Source organism: Carlito syrichta, unplaced genomic scaffold (genome assembly GCF_000164805.1).
Source record: "Carlito syrichta isolate Samal-C Ts95f unplaced genomic scaffold, Tarsius_syrichta-2.0.1 Scaffold305660, whole genome shotgun sequence".
Taxonomy (NCBI): domain Eukaryota; kingdom Metazoa; phylum Chordata; class Mammalia; order Primates; family Tarsiidae; genus Carlito; species Carlito syrichta.
In genome coordinates, this window is record NW_007249756.1 from 1260150 (window position 1) to 1280342 (window position 20193).

General features: G+C 35.8%; 2 protein-coding genes across 5 annotated transcripts in view; one reads left to right on the top strand and one right to left on the bottom strand.

Annotated features, from left to right (window-relative positions):
• SLC24A5 (solute carrier family 24 member 5) overlaps positions 1-18344 on the top strand; it is a 28566-nt gene extending 10222 nt beyond the window's left edge. The window contains exons 3-9 of one of the 2 annotated variants that reach the window (XM_008062181.2): positions 10646-10729; positions 10824-10927; positions 11278-11378; positions 12939-13222; positions 15190-15396; positions 17244-17345; positions 17839-18344. In XM_008062181.2, coding sequence (XP_008060372.1) covers positions 10646-10729; positions 10824-10927; positions 11278-11378; positions 12939-13222; positions 15190-15396; positions 17244-17345; positions 17839-18161 — 1205 coding nt within the window. In that variant the 3' untranslated portion in view covers positions 18162-18344. The remainder of the gene's footprint in view (positions 1-10645; positions 10730-10823; positions 10928-11277; positions 11379-12938; positions 13223-15189; positions 15397-17243; positions 17346-17838) is intronic. The other variant, XM_021714529.1, reaches the window with a different exon arrangement.
• Positions 16021-20193, bottom strand: part of MYEF2 (myelin expression factor 2) — a 46286-nt gene continuing 42113 nt past the window's right edge. Inside the window, exons 17-18 of one of the 3 annotated variants that reach the window (XM_021714527.1) lie at positions 18728-18903; positions 16021-17946 (exon numbers count right to left, since the gene is read on the bottom strand). In XM_021714527.1, coding sequence (XP_021570202.1) covers positions 18740-18903 — 164 coding nt within the window. In that variant the 3' untranslated portion in view covers positions 16021-17946; positions 18728-18739. Of the gene's footprint in view, positions 17947-18438; positions 18904-20193 lie in introns of those variants that run through there. The other 2 variants (XM_021714528.1, XM_008062179.2) reach the window with 2 other exon arrangements.

Sequence of the window (20193 nt, forward strand, 5' to 3'; positions counted from 1 at the left end):
CTTTATTACTGTTATCTCAGATATCAGCTCCTTCCTAGTTTCCTCTTGTCTCTCCTCAATTCTTTTTAATCTCTCCATTCATGTCTTGATATCTAGGTTTGTAGTTTGGGACCAGTCATTCTGGGGACCCTTCATTGTTTGCATTCTGAAGTCACTTTTCTCAGTTTCTGTCCTCTTGGGGTCTGGGAGAGACCCATATTCTTCTTTTGGTTTTTCTTCATTTGTGTAGGTTTTTCTCTTGCTCCCCCTTTCCCTCCCCTTCTTTAATTCTGTTTTTCATGGAAGGTGGGGTTGCTTTAGTTTCACTTGTGCAATCTCCTGTTCTTCCTTATGAGGGTCTTCTGGCTTTGTTCACTTTTGAGGTTGGAGTGTGGGCTGCAGGCTGTACTTTTTGCAATTTTGAGGTTTAATTGAGGGGGAAGCTGTGATTCAGATTCTATATGCTGATTCCAGCATCCACCAACAGGTGTATGGGCACACTGGAACCTATTTCCCACTGCCTTACAATCTGTCTGTGCAGCGGTATGTAGGTTTGGTCCCTGACTCAAAAGGAGGTGCAAAAGAGGTGGATGGCAAGGATGGCCCTGGGTCCCTCACAGGGTACTTGGAGGAAGGGGGTGTCAATAGGAAGTTAGAAAGAGAGGAGAATGAGAGGGAAAACAGACATATATACCAACTAACAGGTGAAAAAGAGACACAAGACTGGAGAGAAGTGAAAAAAAACACATGAGCAAAATTCCCTAAAGGATACTGGTAGCTACACAGAGACAGACCAATAAAATCATGAAACAGATAGTGTAAGTCGGAAAGCAAACAAAAGTGAGCAAAACAAACAGTCAAAATGATAAAATCAAAAGTCAAAATAAGAGATCAGACTAGCTCTGGAATCTTTCCTGAGTGTCTAAAGTCTCTTCAGCACTGATCTCCAGCCTCTCCCCTTCATTTTCCTTGCAGGCAGCTAGACTTACTGGCAGCTTAGGTTTGGTTTTTTTTTAGCCTGCTGCCTGGGAGGTCTGTGACGTTGCCTTTGTCTGATTCATCAGGGGAGGGGCTTTGTCTCCTGTTTAGTGATGTTACCTTAGGAACCAAGGTGGGTGGGGCATTCTCTGCCTGGAGAATGGCTGAGGTGGCAGCTTCACTTTTGTGGATCTTTGCTCTCCACTCATCTGGGTCCCTGTGTTATTCACTCTGATGGACTGTGCTAGAGTGGGAGGCACCAGGGATCAGCTGCACAGCTGGGCGCTGGGTCCAGGGTGCCACCAGCAGGCTGGGGTGGAGGAAGGGTTCGGTTCCCTCCTCTGGAGCTGAGAGACTCTGATCAGCACCTCCTTAAGCTATGCTGTTTCCTTACACAAGCATGGGATCACACGCCGAGTGCCTCAGCCAGGGTGGGCCCAGAGCTCCAGAGCTCCAAAGCTGCAAAGGGTAGATGGTGGGTGGCAAGAGTGGCCCTGGTTCCCTCACAGGGTACTTCAGCCAGAAATGGGACCAGTATCTCTGAGGGTTGGGCACCCAGAGCCTCCCTGGGTGACCGGCAACTTGGTGCTGGGTGCTGGGCCAGATGATGTAACCAGGGAGGGAGCCGAGACCCGGGACTTCCACGTGGGCAGGAGTCACATATAGTGGAGCAGTAGCAGCCAGGGGCCGCAATATCCAGCCCTGCATGGGACCAAAGATCCCCGAGCCTCAGACCAGTGCAACTGGCGGTGGGCAAGGGAGTGGGGGAAGAAAAATAAGAGTCTTTTTGGGAACTCATGTTCGGAGAATCCCACAAATCCACCTATGCTGTCGCCATCTTAACGGAACCCCCACAAGTGAACTTCTTACACAAGCACCTAGAACATAGAAGCACTCACTGAATGTTACATCAAGACAGACTACAAAAGTTAGAATCCTCTATTTAGGAAAGATGAAAGTGGAGAGGGTGAAGGGTCAAAGTCGATATAAATATGTTTGTAGTAAATAACCAAATCTACAGTGCATCTACAAGAGCTTGAAAACCAAGCTGAAGGTAAACAAAAGCAATATTATTTCACAAAGTAGGAAGAAAGCTTATGTAACTCATTCTTTTATCTAGTAAGTTATGTGACAATTTTAAACTATACCATAAATATCTTTAGAATTTTCTGTTTAAAGTTACTTTTACTTCTTTGACATTAGCATCCATACCATTTTATTTTATCTTTTATCACTTAAAAAGTGATTTAATTTAAATGTAAACCAGCATATATAATACAAATTTAAAATATAAACTATATTAAAGACCAAATAGGACCATTATCTCTCATCTCTATAAGCAGTTCCTTTTGTAGAAACACAAAAGTTAATATAAAATGAAAACAAAATATCTTTTTAATATGTAGAGGGGTTCTCAGAGCTATTTGGAGTAGTTTTCTTTATATTTTTCCAAGCTATATACATAGAAAACTCTGAGAATGCCTTAAGATTGGTCACTGGATAAAACTCAGATTCCACAGTGAGCTCATTATTTTATTTTAAATTTTATACTAATATATTATTCAATTAGAAATTGTAATCCTTCCACCATGCTGATACCTTTGAGTTACAACAAGTCTTAAGTAAAAATTATCTTAATTAGGTGTGTGGGAAATATATTTAAATAAAGTATTTACTTTTTTATTAAAATATTCTTACTCATACTGCTTTGAACTAATATTTACCTATGTTCTACTTTGTGTTTCAGAAATAGGCAATAAGAAAGAAATGCATGTTTTAATTCCAGGTAGAACTGTTTCTAAATTGATAAAATTGAGTGTCGAATAATTCTGTGGGTATGGCATTTGGATAGTCCAACAGTTTCAGGGGATTGTTTGATTCTTAATCCTCATGAAATTTACAGAAGCAAAAACCTTACCAAAGAACAAAGAATCTAAGAATAGTGCTTCCTCCCTGCTGCATGGGCACTCATCCTCCTAAGACCATTTCATTCTCTTTGTTGTTCTTTTTTCTCTGATCTAAATTGTGGTCCCCTTGGATTGCATCTAAAACTACACCAGGATCTAAATACATGCTAAGTAGTCTGTATATTACCAAGATGCTACTGCAGGAACAAACAATAATAATAACAAGACTATGTATTAATCTCTTCGCTTTACCCACATGGATAGCTGAAAGAGCAGCTTCTTAGTGTAAAAAAGATTTAGGTTCCCATCCCACCTCTGCATTTACTACCTATGAGTCCTTGGATAAGGTATGGAACCAAAACTCAGGTAATGGTGAGGTTTGGAGGTAAAGCGTCTTTATACAATAGACTAAAGGTAGGTGAAAATCTACTGTAGTATTATAGTTTCTAGACTGGGCATGGGGAGAATCCTTTTTTCAGTGGAATCAAGCCTTGGAATGCATTACAGGGTTTCAGAATTCGTTCCTTCATTGCTCACACAAAACACAAGGTAGGAAATATAAGGTAATCAAATGGTTTTTATTTATTGTTATAAACACCACAGAGCATATACATGCAGTTATGTATTCCTGACTCCCAGTAACTATCTTTCCTTCAGGCATTTATTCCATTGATGCTGATTTCAATCAAAACATGTCTAGAAATACAACTGAAATTAATTTCAGAATGAGTTTTGCAAATCATATGAAAAAAACTGGTTTGCTGTCATACTTCATTTTGGACCCTACATAAAATCATTCAGCATGACTACTCACCTTTGTCACTAGAGTTGGGTCTGAATGACTTTTGACTGTTTTTGAAACTCTAATCCATTTACAAAGAACAAAAATTTGCAGACTTTTAAAAACTGGGCCAGAGGATCCCAAATTGCATATAGCCTATGGCTGCAACTATACCAAAATGTGCATTGTGAAAAGGACTGGAAATACATTAAAATGACAGCAACGATTAAAATACTAGTACAAGGATATGTGACTCGCTATTTTCCCCTCCATCCTCTACATTTTCAATAATATAAAACTGGGGTCTTTTATACAAAAGAAATTTAATTAAAAATAAGAAGTGATATGGTATCTTAAAGCACAGAATTCATATTCGACATCTTGAGTAAATAGTGAAAAAATTAGATAACACTTTAAAGTCGGTATAGTTCAACGTTTTGTTTTACAGATGGCAAAATCTGAGGCATGTCTAAATGACTGATTATAAGTCTTACATCAAGTTACTAGTGGGTCAGAATCCTGGTCTCAGTTTTAATTTAATATTCTTCCTACTATATCATCTTTCCAGAAGATTTTCTTTCTTTCTTTCTTTTTTTTGAATATGACAGAGGTCATTTTTATTTTCTTTTTTTTATTTTAAAGATGTAAGGTGCAACCCAGGATTAAGTACACAAGTGGTCATTGTACAGATAAAGTTTGGTCCTCCCTTTGGTCCCGACTTCACCTCAGAAGGAGATTTTCAAAAACTGCTATGAACTTTCCAACATGGCATCACACAAGAAAACACACTTAAGAAAAAGTCTGTTGAACTTTAATAATCAGCTCATTACTATAAGTTGCACTTTACATAAACAATGTGTACATAAATCTACAAAGAAAACTCACTTTGAACATTTCTACTATACCCTGAAGGGAATGTGATTATTCCTTTATAGTGATAGGGAAAAAGAGTAATCGCCATGGAAGAAAAGAAAAACAGATAAATTTATCCTTAATAATAAACTATAGCAGAGAGAAATTCTACCCAAAAGGTCAGGGAAGACAAAGCCAATCTATTCTAAAGTTCAAAGGTATAAACCATTCTACAAAATATTCTTAGAATCTTAAGATATAACTTGTTAAAATATATTTGAAGTTTTATGCATCTATCTGTTCAAAATAATCTTTCCCTTCATAATTCAATTCGAGTCTAGTGAATAGCAACAAGCTTTCTTCGTACTGCCTTTGAGACTGAAAGTGTTCCAAAGAGTCACCTATTTTCCTACCTTGAAATAGACTCCCTTCTCTCTGGAGACCAAGTTTTCTAATAAAGCATTCTTCAGCTAGCACTAAATTAAGATTGCTCAGCATTCAGCTTCACTATTTGGATAGTTACTCTAAGATAAGGCATTCTATTATTCTTCAACTACTTCCACATTATATATCTCTGATTTGATTTAGGGAGACAATTCATGGTAATATCTGGTAGGATAGCTTTAAATCTATAAGTTCTCTAGAATATGTCAGGAAATTTCCAAAGTATTCTTGACTCCTAGTAACTATATTTTCCCCTAGAAAACAGTGGATTGGGGTTAGTTATAGTGCCAGTGTTACAAAGTAAAAAAAAAAAAAAAAAATTCAATACCCACCCAATTGGCCTAAGTTGCCATTCTTATATTTGGTAACTGTGGTGAAACAGAAACAGCATTGGTCTTAGAATGCTAAGTTTATGGGTATATGCCTTTACTGCCCACATGTAAGATCCTTACTATTCATGTGATGCTGAGTTCCTTAACCTCGTGGACCTGTTTGTTCATCTGTAAACTGGAATACCACTACACATATCTGACAATAGCTGATATTAATAATTATTAAATTACGTATATAAAAGTGTATTGGGCCTGCATGATGGCTCATACCTGTAATTCCAACACTCTGGAAGGCCAAGGCAGGAAAATTACTTGAGCCAGAAGTTCAAGACCAGTCTAGGCAACATGGTGAGACCCCCATCTCTACAAAAAAGTAGTCCCAGCTACTCAGTAGGCTGAGGCAGAAGGATCACCTGAGCCCAGGAGGTCGAGATTGCAGTAAGCCATGATTATGCCACTGCATTCCAGTCTTGGTGACAGAGTGAGACTCTGACTCAGAAAAAGAAAAAAGAAAGTGGGTTGTAGACCATGAATGTAACACATCATTTACTTCTTTCCTAAAATGAAAAAAGTTAATCATAGAGCAATATGCTTATCTTTTGTTTCTATTTATATATTTTATGGCCAATTGGTCTTATGAAACATCACAAGATTTGTAGATATTTGCCAACTGTATAGCTGACAAAGGCCTAACATCCGGGATCTATGAGGAACTAAAACATGCTGAGAGAAAAAAAAACAAACAGTTCCATTAAAAAGTGGGCAAAAGACATGAAGTGAAGACACTTCCCAAAAGAAGATATATGAACTTCCAACAGACATATGAAAAAGTGCTCAACCTAAATAATCATCAGAGAAATGCAAGTCAAAACCACATTGAGATACCACCTAACTTCAGTAAGAATGGCCATCATTAATAAAACAAACAACAGCAGATGCTGACGAAGATGCTGAGAAAAAAGAATGCTTCTACACCATGGGTGGGAATGCAAACTAGTGCAACCTCTTTGGAAAACAGTGTGGCGATTTCTAAAAGAACTAGGCATTGACCTTCCATATGACCCAGCAATCCCCCTATTGGGAATATACCCAGAGGAACTCAAATCATTCTACAAAAAAGATACCTGCACACGCATATTTATTGCAATACTCTTCACAATAGCAAAAACATGGAACCAATCATGTTGCCCATCAAAGCTGGACTGGATAAAAAAATGTGATACATATACACAATGGAATATTACACAGCCATAAAGAAGGACAAACATATGGACTTCACAGCAACTTGGATGGATTTAGAATCTATCATATTCAGTGATCTATCACAGAAACAAAGAAAAGAGTACCACATGTTCTCACTCATAAGTGGACCCTGAACATTTACCATAATACTGCAAGAAAGGGATTGGCAGTAGCGGAATACTGCAGGGGTGGGTGGGAGACACGACATCAATAAGGGTACCTGATCTCAAACTAGGCAAAGTGGAGACCAGGGGAGGTCCAAACTAACTGTACGATGACCACTTGTATACCTAATCCTGAATTGTACCCTGTATCTTCAAAATAAAACAAAACAGAATGCAATGCATGTATGTGTATGTATACACACATATATATGTATATATGTATATATACACACATACTGGTTAGAGTGATTATACATATGCATATATTAGAGTATTAAAGTGATTATGTGTGTGTGCATAATCACTCTAATCAGGAAACAAACGCTGTGAAATATACTATGGTTTAGATGTTTATTCCCTCTGAACTTCAAGTTGAAATTGGATCTCCAACATTGGAGGTGGGGCCCAATGGAAGGTATATAGGTCTTGGGGATTGATCCCTCATGAATAGATTAATGCCCTGGGGGTGGGGTGAGTGAGTTCTCTATTAATTCCTACCAGAGCTAGTTGTTATAAAGAACCTGGCACCTCTCACCTCTCCCTCTTGCTTCCTCTCCCACCTTGTGATCTCTGCATCCTTTTCCCTACCACCATGAATGAAAGCAGCCTGAGGACCTCATCAAATCTTGAACTTCTTCAGACATCAGAATCGTGTGCCAAATAACCTTTTATTCTTTAGAAATTACCCAAGCGTCAGGTATTCCTTTATAGCAACAACAAAACAGACTAAGACAAAAATGTAAGCTGCACAAATCATTACTTCTCTCCCTTCATGAGTTATTACAGGTAGATGTTCATGGGCCTTGACACTTCTTACTATTATGAGAGAACATTTCACAGTGGTTTATCAGGTGTCAAAACAGTTCAGATTAGAGCTGATTGGCCTTTGGGACCAAGATGTAGAATTATGAATCCCAAGACATAGAATTAATGGCTGGAGCTGATATTCTCAGCAGCTAGGATGTGGATGACTTTCCATATCCTTCACAATGAAAGCCAAAGTTCTTATTAGGATCCACACAGCATTACATGATTTGTCTGTTACTTTAATCTCATCGCACAGTGCTCTTTACACTCACACAGGCTAGCATCTACCTGAGAACCTTTTCAGTAGTTTATTCTGCATAGAATACTCTTGGTCCAGGTAGTCAATTGACTGGCTCACTTCGAGGTCTTCAGTTACCTTCTCATTTAAGTCCTTTCCGGTTACCCAGTCTAAAACCTCAATCCTTCCTCCACAACATTTTATATCTCCCTGCTCTGCCTTTACTTTGTGATATTTATCTCTTAGCAGAATAAATATTTTGCTTATTTTTCTGTTTCCCCCCACTAGAATTAAAGTTCTGTGTCAGCATGAACACTTGTTTTGTTTACTGTCATATTCCTAGCACATAAAAAAGCATCTGGCTTATGGTAAATTTAACACATAAATGAACAATAACCATACCACTACACAATGGGGACCCAAAAAAATAAATTATTTTTTGGAGGGTGGGCTCCTTGTAGTACAGGCTTCCCCCGCTAGGTAAGTGTTCTAGGAACCCATCAGCATCAGTGTACCAGCTCAGCTAGCATTGTTTGTGAGAGGCTGTATTTGGCTTTAGCAATTTACTTATTTATTTTGAGATTCTTGCAATGTGTTTGCCCATTTCATGATGGGTGATTTACAAGCATACCTGTCCACATCGGTTAGTTTTTTTGTTTTTTTTTTTTAACCAAAAAATGGCATGACCCTTGTCCCCACCCTCCATATTCACCCAATCTACCCTTGAGTGACTTTTTTTCGCCCCTGAATGAAGAAAGTCCTCAAAGGGAAATGTTTTGCCTATGGGAGGAGGTGAAACACAAAAATGGCAGAAGAACTAAAAGGCATTAAAATTGATGAGTTCAAGAACTGTTTTTAGCCTTGGGAAAAAGCATCTCAATAGGTGTATTGCATCCAACGAAGAGTGCTTTGAAGGTGACTGATGTTTAAATATGTGAGAATAAATGAATCCTAGATTTTGGGGGTCTCCCTTGTATATTGCTTCTTAATAAATCACCCCAAAACGAGTGACTTAAAACTGGTGGCTCAGCCTGTAATCCCGCGCCTTTGGGAGGCTGAGGTGAGTAGATTGCCTGAGACTGCGGGTTCGAGACCTGTCTGGGCAGCGAGACCTCATCTCTACAATAAAGAAAAAAAAAATCAGCCGGGCATGGTAGCACATGCCTGTAATTCTGGCTACTTGGAAGGCTGGGGTGGAAGGATCGCCAGAGCCCAGCAGGTCGAGGCTGCGGTGGCCGGGAGCAGCCACTGCACTCCAGTCTGGGTGACAGAGTGAGACTCCAACTCAAAAAAAAAAAAACTATCATCACTTTACTACCTATCAGCTTTGAGGGTTCACTGGGTTCAGAGTGTCTCATACCGTTATAGTCACAGGAAGGAAAAATCATCTGAAAAGTCACCCCCTCAGATGTTTGGTGCCCAAGATGGGAAGACTCAAAATCTGGGGACAGAACTACAGAAGTTCCTCAGGCTTTTCTATTTCTATATGGGCTCTTCATGAGGTCTCTCCATATGGGAGTTTCAAGGTAGCAGGACTTCTCATGTGGTGGCTTACAGCAAGTGTCCAAAGGAAGAACACTAAGGAAGATGTATCATCTTTTGTGTCTTAGCCTCTGAGATTATGGCTGTGGCATAGGTGTACTCTATAGTCAAAGCAGTCACAATGGCTCACTTATGCTCAAGAGAGGACAGACTTTTTTTTTTATAGGGAATGGAAAGGCTCTGGAAAAGCATGTGGGGAAGAAATATTGTAGTTATTGCTATAAACTACAACCTACCACACCAAGAAACAAAAATCAGTAAGTTCAAAAGCCAATGTCACGGCAAAGTACAGAATGAGGTGGACCCAAGATCAGGCAATCTTGGACCCAAAGACAAGCATAAGGAGGAAACACTACCTGTGACAGGGACTCAATAAAGCACATCAGAGCTTGAGGGTCTGGAAAGACTGAAATGTCAAGAACCAATAGGCACAGGAAACAAGAAGTATCAACAATTGCCATCAGGTCTTGAAAACCTGAAATCTAGTTCTGATGTTGATACTAACTTTGACCTGGGGTAGATAATTTGGTGTCTAGCAAGCTTTTTTTTTCATATATTTTTAAAATTTTTTATTTTAAAACTGTGGGGTACAATTCAGGGTTAGGTATACAAATATTCATAATGCAGTTACTCCTGTTAAGTAGTTTTTAGTTCACCAGTAAAGCTTGGTGGGAGATTTCTAATGCAACCTCGTCTCTGCCTTCCCAAAGCATAGGCAGAGTAGTGTCAAGGTTTTCTTTTCCTTCCCATAGTGATCTTTGGAAAGGCCAAAGACTGAAGTTAATGAATGAACTTGCATGCTTGTAAGTCTTACAGATATACAGGAAGTATTTGAGTAGTATTTTCTATCTCCTACACTAGAATACTTTTAACAGATCAATGCTTAAAACCTATAAACTATATTTATGCAATATTAAATTGAACTTTCCCAGATTTTCCTTGAATTTCAAGGTTAAAATTGCAAAATTTGTCAACTAGCTCAATTCAGCTTCAATATAAATCTTAAAAACTAATATAACTTTTTTTCCTATTTCAGGTTAAGAGTCTCAAATTACCTAAATTTCGAACATCAGGCTGTTACAGAGTCTTTTCTGGGTTCCAAATGGCCCCATATGTTGGCACTCAGGATACTGAGCTGCAGCATGGTTCCTCCCAACCGTCTCCTGGCCTTCTCACACTCTCTATGGAAGCATGAAGTAAAGCACTCATAAAGAAAGCAAAACACTGGATTCCTTGATTTCCTAACCTGCATCTTACTTTTCCAGCTTGTCAATTTATGTTTTTATGTAAAGCTGTAGCTTTGAGTAGCTATTGTATTTAGTTATAAAGACATACCCTTTCACTTTACCAAGCATAACAATAATCTCTTTTATGTTCAGCCCTTGGATTGTCTCAGGATGTTGCAGGCGCAACTTTCATGGCAGCAGGTAGTTCAGCTCCTGAATTAGTTACTGCTTTCCTAGGTAAATATGGCTCCTTATACTTTCTGCTTACTTGATATGCTTTTATTTTTTTCTCAATTTAACACTAACTTAGCTATGACTATCTTGCACACAGGTGTATTTATCACTAAGGGAGATATTGGCATTAGCACTATTCTTGGATCTGCAACTTATAATCTCCTTGGCATCCCTGCAGCCTGTGGTTTGCTATCTAATGTGGTATGTAAAAAAAAAAAAAAAACTTTAGTCAACAAAATGTATTATCTCAACAAATTCTAAAAATTCATGGTCTGGGACAAACAACAGGACACTAATAATGTGTTCAATAAAGTTTATTAATCAGTAGAAAAACAACATTTATTCCATTTAAAAGTCAAACCACAAATAGCTCTTGGTCAAATGAAAGTCAATGTAGGTTTAAATACAATTTTTCTTTAAAATGTTTCTGTAAGCAATATGCAAAAGGTAATAGTGTTTAACTACAAATATACAAACAGTTTTCGGATTATACTAAGCATTGTAAGTTCACTGTATTGGAAATAATACATTAACTATGTATGGTTTCACAGGTTTCAACGCTATCGTGTTGGCCCCTATTCAGAGACTGTGTGGCATATGCAATTAGTGTAGCAGCAGTTCTTGGCATAATATTTGACAACCAAGTTTACTGGTAAGCTTGAAATTGCTACTCTTATGTAAAACACAATTACAGAGAGGACTTTATAAAATTCTGATGATTCAGTAATATTTCTTTTGCAGAAATGTTATTTTAGTCACAAACTGCCACTTCTGCACCATATTCCAATGGGCCTGAGCTAATGTCCTCATCACAATTGCTAGCTGGCTTCTTCTCACTACTTTGCAATTTCTTTTTAGTCACTTGATAATCTTTTTTCTCTTACTAGTCACTGAAGACCATCACTCTTCCTTTTCCCTACTGGCTGCCTGTTCAGAAAGATTCCCCTTCTGTTGCCCATTAAAGCCCCAACAGCTGGCTTTTTCTTCTGCTAGGTTATTGCTACCTTGCCTTGGTTAGAAATGGTCATTTTCAAAAATACTAGAGAAAGATGGAGAAAGTAAAGAAGTCACTGAAAATTCCTTCATATTTCTCTGATGCTCACTCAGGAGGACAAACTATAGCACAGCACCAGGTATCTTCTGTGTGTTTATCACCATGCAAAGCATCATAAAGGATAAAGAAATGTAAAATGCATGGCTGCACTGGTTGCACATTACACATCTTCCAAAGGACAATGAAAAAATGTCAGTGGTGCCCATCTGGAGTACCGCAGCTTAGCAGCACTGCATAATACCTGTTATCAAGAAACATAAAATGTGTAACAGGAAGTAGAATTTCTAAATTAATCATCCTGTCATTGAGTCTGTCTCCCAAAACAAACTATATTGGTAGAAGAGGAATCCTTCAGGAATTCAGTTGTCAGTAAGGAACAGTGACAGTGAGAGTATCCAAGTTAATGCTCCCTCTATTAGGTAAATCAGGAACTCTGTTTTTTCAGTTATAGTAGAGATTCACTGGCTATAAAATAAAAGGTAAATGCAAAAATAAAAGTTCAAATGTGATGGTATTAGCTAATTGCCAGAGTGTAGGGAAACAGTTCTCAGCTCCCAAGGTGTTAGTTTATTTTTGAGAATATCTGTGGTTCTTGTGAATATAAACCATATTCAGCTACATTAAAATAAAAAAAATCTATTTAGCAAACTGAAAAGTCCCAGCCAAAGCCAAACATATTCTGAGTAATATTTTACACAAAGTTCTTACACCAGAAAATTTGAATGAACACCAATGAAATGGATTAACAGATACCATATTCTTTTATGATTATTATGTATTTGGGGGATTGCATTGTGCCAATGAACTGAGACAGAAAATGCCCACCACTTGTTCATGAGTTTTATTTTTATTTTGAAAATCTTAATGAATATTTAATGCATTTTTATGCCTACCATTTGGAAGGAATCTATAAATACAATGAATTTATAATCCTTTTTTTAATACACAAAGAAATGTCAGGCTTTTATCAATAAATCTGTAATAATTTATTGTAACAAAGTTTGGACAAATCTATAAAACAAAAAGTATCTAGAAATGTTTGAATGTTCTAATGCTGATTTCATTAGAAAATCATTAAACAGATTCTGCCCAAAAGCTATTAACTCCAAAATGACTTTCATTTTTAATTTAAAAACACATCTCTTCTTTGATTCATAGGTATGAAGGAATTATACTGCTTTTGATATATGGATTCTATGTATTGGTGCTGTGTTTTGACATTAAAATTAACCAATATATTATAAAGAAGTGCAGTCCTTGCTGCACCTGTCTTGCCAAAGCAATGGAGGACAGAAGTGAACAAGAGCCACTGATGGGATGGGAAGATGAGGGTCAACCATTCATTCGTCGGCAATCTAGAACTGATAGTGGAATATTTCATGAAGATTCTGGCTACTCCCAGCTCTCTATAAGTTTACATGGTCTTAGTCAGATTTCTGAAGGTAACAACTACATCTTGCCCACTCTTAAGTCTATTCACTAGAAAAACGTAGTAATTTCAACTCAGAAAGTATTGTGTACTTATTATGTATAAGACACATTGGAGATTCAGAGATGATAAAGAGGAAGTTCTTACCCTGAAGGAGTTTCCAATATTGTAGGAAAAAGAAAAGAAGATAGTTAAATTAGGAAAGTGTAAGTACCATAAAAAGATAAAGTGTAATGGTAGCTCAAAAATGGTCAGACTATACAACCTGGTGAGGACAGTTAGGAGATTATCAGAGAAGAGAGCATTTAAACTGAGCCTTTCCAGATAGCTGTAATTTTAATGACCTGATGTGTCTTACATAAATGGTGCCGAGATAAGAGTACATATGGCAGTATATGCATAGTAAGGAGAGGAAAGGTGAATAGAAAGGAATAGCATAGGAAGAGTTTTAAATGTTAGTGTAAGAATCCTGGATAGTTTGTAAGGAGAGAAATTATTAGAACTGTTAACTTAAAATATTGCTCTGAAATGATGTTCACAGAACTGAAAAATGAGGTAAGAGACCAGGTCTGTAAGAGGTTACAGTAACAGCTGACGTGTTTACTAGATGCCTATAAAGAGTGAAAGCAGTGAGAAATGAAAGAGAACAGAAGTGAGACAACACAGAGGAAGCATTACCAAGACTGAGCAACTGAGGGACTATATGGGGCCAGGAAAAAGAGCAAAAACAACTCCCAGGTTTTGATCTTGCCTGACTGAGAAAATGGGAACGCCATTTGTAAAATTTAGGATTTCAGAAAAAAGAGACTTGTTTGAAAGAAAAGAAAAAAGGAAACAGTTGAGGTTTAAACCAAAGCAGAAGCAAAACATTTAGGTAAATATGTTCAGTAGGAAGTCAAATTCAGCTATGGCCAGAATTGTTAAGTTTATGGGTTACTTTTTTATAAAGTGGTTGTATAAAATAGATGTTAATTTTAATTATTTACTTTAGAAAGGGAACTTCTTCTAATTTACTGCTTTAAAAAATTAAAACATGACTTTTAAGAGGTACACATCTCTAAATTAATTTTTATAAGAAACTAAAAAGAACTAGTCCAAATTACTTGAGTACATTAAAATCGTATCTGATATTACTTAATAGCATATTGGTTGAGAATTAGCAAATCTTTAATAAGTTATTTTAACTAGCATTATTTGTAATGTGATTTGATCCAACATATGAAGTACAACTATCTTGTAAATGCCATATACATTTTAAACAATTTTAAAGTTAAATTTCCATTTTACCCAATATATTATCGTTATTCTTGCCTTCCACTAATTTAAACTGAATTAAGACACATACTCAAAACTTACACAAGTTACACTGCAGGTGATACACTATCTCATTTCTTAAAGTACATACGACAAGTAACACTGCAGGTGATACACTGTCTCCTTATTTCTTAAAGTTCTTTCTAATAATTGTAGTAAAGTCTGAATTTAGTAATTAAAAGAGTAATGAAACAGGCCACAAAAACCAATTTATAATAAGAATTAGAATAGATATGCAACTTAACAAAAAGATTATGCTATAATTATGGTATAATCCCTAAGTACGCATTATCTGATACAAAGGGCAAGGAGAGAAGTCACTAACATGGTGGAGTGGAGACAACTGGAAGCTGGGTTGGAAGTCAGGTGGATCCCATAAGCAAAAAGTTACTAAAGATTCTAACATATTTAAGTAAACGGCCCAAGACATTCTGATGGATTAGAGCCCCAAATCAAGAAATGCTGAGTATTACATCTTACATTGTCGGTCCTAAAGTTTCAATTAATTTTTTTGCCAGGAGTATCAGTAATGAGACAGCCAAATGTTTTAAATAGCCTTTTAAAAACTGATACAGCTATTTATTTCAATGTAACTTTCTAAATGGGCATTTCTAACTTAATTAGCCATTTGAGAAAACTCAAAAATGTTTAATTTTTCCACAACAGATCCACCAAGTGTTTTCAACATGCCTGAAGCAGATTTAAGAAGAATTTTTTGGGTATTATCCCTTCCTATTATTACTTTACTTTTTCTAACCACACCAGATTGTAGAAGAAAATTTTGGAAAAACTACTTTGTGATAACCTTTTTCATGTCTGCACTATGGATATCCACATTTACATATATCCTGGTTTGGATGGTCACAATAGCAGGTATGTATTTTAAGTACAATAGCGCAATTTAAAAAGAAAATCATTTCATATAAGAACAAATTGCATATGTTCACTTACAGCAGTCTAGCTAAGGAGTAAAGGTCTTTTCAGTAAAGACTAAAGATCAGTGCCATTTACAAAATGATTAAGTATTACTGTAACAACAAGATTATTCAGGTTTTGTGAGTTGCATATAACATATCAACTATATTTCTCACTATTAGACAGCCTGGGGTACAATTCAAAGAATCATCTTATAAATGAAATCACATTGCATGGAGCCCACTATCAACTCATTATATTGAAGTCTATTCCATAATGAAAAATAAAGCAAGAATTCACTGTTTTGGGGAAATGATGGGTAGCTTCATTGTTTAACTGAATTATATTTTGCTTTCCAATACGGCAATATAAACCATTGATGAAATGAATGAAAAGGGAACTATTTCACTGTAGGTTTCCACTACCTTCGTGATTAAGACTAAACTATCACTGCTTAGCCATAATCTGATCTAGTACCCACATGAAAAACTGACTATAAACACAGACAAAAAGTTAGGAATATCTCCCCAAAGGCTTAACCTGAATTGACTTATATCAAAGGTGAACAAACTACCACCTGTGTACCAAAATCACTTGTTTTTATTAGTAAAGTTGTACTGAACACAGTCCCATTCATTTACATATTGTCTATGACTGCCTTCATACTATACTGGCAGAGTTGAAAAACTGCAACAGAGATCATACAGCTTGCAAAGCCTAAATAATTACTATCTAGTCCTTCACACAAAAATATTTCCTAACTCCTGACTTTTCTCAGATTAATGTAAGTTTTGGAATACTAAGCTAGCAAAAAGCAAACTACTTCTTCTTCTTTTGTTTAATGAGAAAGATGAAACCTAAGTCCAATTAGGTTGCATATTATATCTATCCAAATTTACTCAGCCAGAACACATTTGGTATTAGGAAAATAAAAAGAAAGCAAAATCAAGTAACAGATCACAGAACAGACCCAAGATGATAAACATTAGTGTTATTTATGTACATATGAACTCTAGCAAAGCCAGTAACAAAAATTAACAACCAATTCCAATTTCAGTATCAATATATAAGCATGCAATAAATAAGCTACTTTCTAATTAAGTTATTTTAATTGGCATTTTAAGAAAAAAAGGAAATAAAAAAGAAACAATAATCCTAAACCAAGTTTTCAATTACAACATTAAAAAAAAAGTTACACAAACTTTTTTTAAAACTTCCCTCTGGTTCTGTTTCCCAGAACAAATACATTTCTGAAAAATGTTGAACTGACATCCAATTTAACAGAAGTATTAATAAATTGGGACCATGTTAGAAAGACTCAAGAAGAAAACAAATAGGTTTTGCACTCCTCAGAGATTTATGGACTTTCCCAAAGAAAACACTAAATTAAGGTCTATCACTGAAGCAGAAATTTAAAAATGTATAGATACATGCTAACACATTTGTAGCTTAAGGATAATTTTTTAAGAGAGGAAATGATCAGTCTCATTCGCATATATTAAGCAACAGCCCTGATGAGATAAAGTAGACATCAACAACCTTTAAGAATGCCAAATAGGGGAATTTCGCATTGGTAGAATTTTGGCTATTAAAAATCTTTAGATATCTATCATTAAAAATCTGTGTACCTGGGTTGCCCAAATTACCAACCTGATTCAAATATTCTGCTAGCTAAAAACGAAGTAAGCACATATTGGTTCTGAAGTCTAAATGTGCCTATTTTATTTTTGTTCAGGGAAATATCTGCAAAGAATGGTTAGTGAATCTGTAAGATTTGTAATTTGTAATACCTATGTTTATTACAGGAGAAACACTAGAAATTCCAGATACAGTAATGGGCCTTACTTTATTAGCAGCAGGAACAAGCATACCAGACACAATTGCAAGTGTGTTGGTTGCAAGAAAAGGTAAGAATTAGGTCCCTCCATCTGTAATGCCCAATCTTCAAGCCTGGCTGAAATATACTGAGTAAAAGTAACTTTAAAAATATTTACTTCCTCAGTAACATATTTTGAAGGGGAAAAAAAGTGACTCAAAAGGAAGAGTTTACTACTTAATAGCAGATGAATTTCACTCAATCTAATCTCCCAAATAATATTCACCTGAAATGTGCATTACTTTGTAACCATGTTATATCAGAATGAAAAGCAACAAGTAAGCTACATACCTCCTTGAAAAAAATGGTTTAATAAATAAAGATAATTATTATTAAATAAATGTTAAAACTTTAAATACTAAACCAAGAAAAATTTTTAAATACAAATTCAATAAGACTTCTGCTCTAATAACAATTTTTCAAAGCCAACCAACAACAAAAAGCTTATCCAGTGTTTTTTCCTTGAAGATTGTTAATAGAATACAGTTTGTATGCACATTTTAATGACATGTTTTCTTTTGTAGGGAAAGGAGACATGGCTATGTCTAACATCGTGGGATCCAATGTGTTTGACATGTTATGCCTTGGTGTTCCATGGTTTATTAAAACTGCATTTATAAACGGATCAGCTCCTGTAGAAGTAAACAGCAGAGGGCTAACTTACATAACCATCTCTCTCAATATTTCAATTATTTTTCTTTTCCTAGCAGTTCACTTCAATGGCTGGAAACTAGACAGAAAGTTGGGAGTTGTCTGCCTATTACTATACTTGGGGCTTGCAACATTATCCATTCTATATGAACTTGGAGTTATTGGAAATAATAATATAAGGGGCTGTGGAGGTTGATATTATTAATAGTGTTATGTGGAAAATGTGATGGCAGGGGGGCAGAGAGGGAAAAATCCATTTCTTCATTTAAAGCAAATAAAAAATATCCTGAACTTTAGAATCTAAAACTAACTTACAGTAATTCTTTATCATCAAAGAAAAGTAATTCAAAACCAACTAAAATCATATCCTACTCTGTCTGAGCCCTTTCTTTTCATGAACCATTACATATTATAAAACAAATTTTGAAAAACCCATCTATGTTTTACCTTACAATAAGTTGATAAAAACTGGAGAAACTAGAACAAACAAATCCCACTATGTAATACTGAAAAAAAACAAGAAAATGGCTTATTTCATTAAAAACAGTATAACCATTCATTTAAACTGAATGACCAGACTTGCTGTCTTTAAAAACCCAAACTTGAGATTAACAAAAATCACAGTATATTTTAAACATTATACTGTTCAAAGCTGGTGGGAGTTTTAAAAGTTCATTTTTACATCTTTATAAGCACACAGTATTACTAAAAAAATGACTTGTACTAGGAGATTCGACAAAACAGATGTAGGAATGTTCCAACCGTGGTCTGAAATTATGCATTACGATCCAAGCGAACATCAATTTCTCTGCCACTAATTTTTATGCCATTCATTATTCTGCAGGCTTTTTCAGCTGATTCTGGGGAGTCAAATCTGACTGTTCCACAACCTTTTGACTTTCCATTCTCCATTTTTATTTCTGCAAACATTACATGACCTGTAAAAGAAAAGTTATAGAATTACTAGTCCATTATAATGGACTCCATTTCACTATACAGGTTTGAAATTTCTCATAGTCAATGAAGTAGTAATTTGATTAAAAACATTAATGATTTTTAATATAATGAATCATATAAGCATTATATTCTGAATAAATACAATTCAAATAAAATAATAAATATATACACATTAGAGTATACAAAATTGAAATCAGGTTAGATTTGCTTAGGCGTTAATATGTTTTATCTATGTTAAATCCCTAATTTCTGAAGTGAATTTTATATCAATAAGTCAAGCTAGCACAAATACCACCAACTCACCATGCCCCACAACAAACTTACACATTTAAAAAAACATTATTTTTAGACTAAAAGGTTGCATACTGCCCAATCTCCTTAGTCTCTCTTCTTTTCCTTTTATCCTTATCTCACTGCTTTGTCCTCTGCAAATAAGTGCAGCTGCCCAGAAATCTAATTCCTATCAGGCCACAAAGGGACGCACTAATTCTGGTTTTCAACCACAGTGCCAAAGCCATTTATTCAATAGCACAACTTGAGCTCAAACCTAATGGCACCAAAGATGTTATGAAAATAGTCATGGAAGAGATGGCATAGATTTCAATCAGTAAAGATAAAAACAGTGATGTAAAAGAACAAAGGAGAACCTCAAAGAAGCCTCAGGAAGGAAGAGGAAAACCAGACAACTTTTCTTCTACAGTTAATATCATTGCTAATTCTAGAGATGGGTATTTGAAGTAAATCCATACTATTTATCAAAATACAAAGTGGCCATAAAAATTCATCATCTAAATCAGAACACTTTTGAGCATAAAAGAGGAGTTATCAATAATTACACATAAGTAACAGATGTAAAGTGAGACTATTCTTAGGCAAACTGGTAGGCATGATCACTCAATCCAAATAGAACATAAAATTAGAGTGTGAATACTTACCATAATATTTCCCTCCCCCTAGATGTTCATGTAAGAGCAAATCAAGTTAGAGAAGTTCAAATATTACAGTTGGCAGATCACTATGGCCTAATTTTAGTCTGACAACCAAATCAGACAGCTAGACATATTTAATTCTATAAAGGGAGAAAAAAAGGAAGGAAAAAGGTAAAAGCAGAGGGCCTGTCAAAAAATTGCATAAGCCCTTTCCAGATGATGGGATCAATTTTTTTTACTATTGAGATTTTGATCTAAACAATGTTATCTACAACACCCTGGATTACTTTTCTACTTATTTTTTCATCCCCCTATTACTGCACTTCTTTTTGAAACCAACTA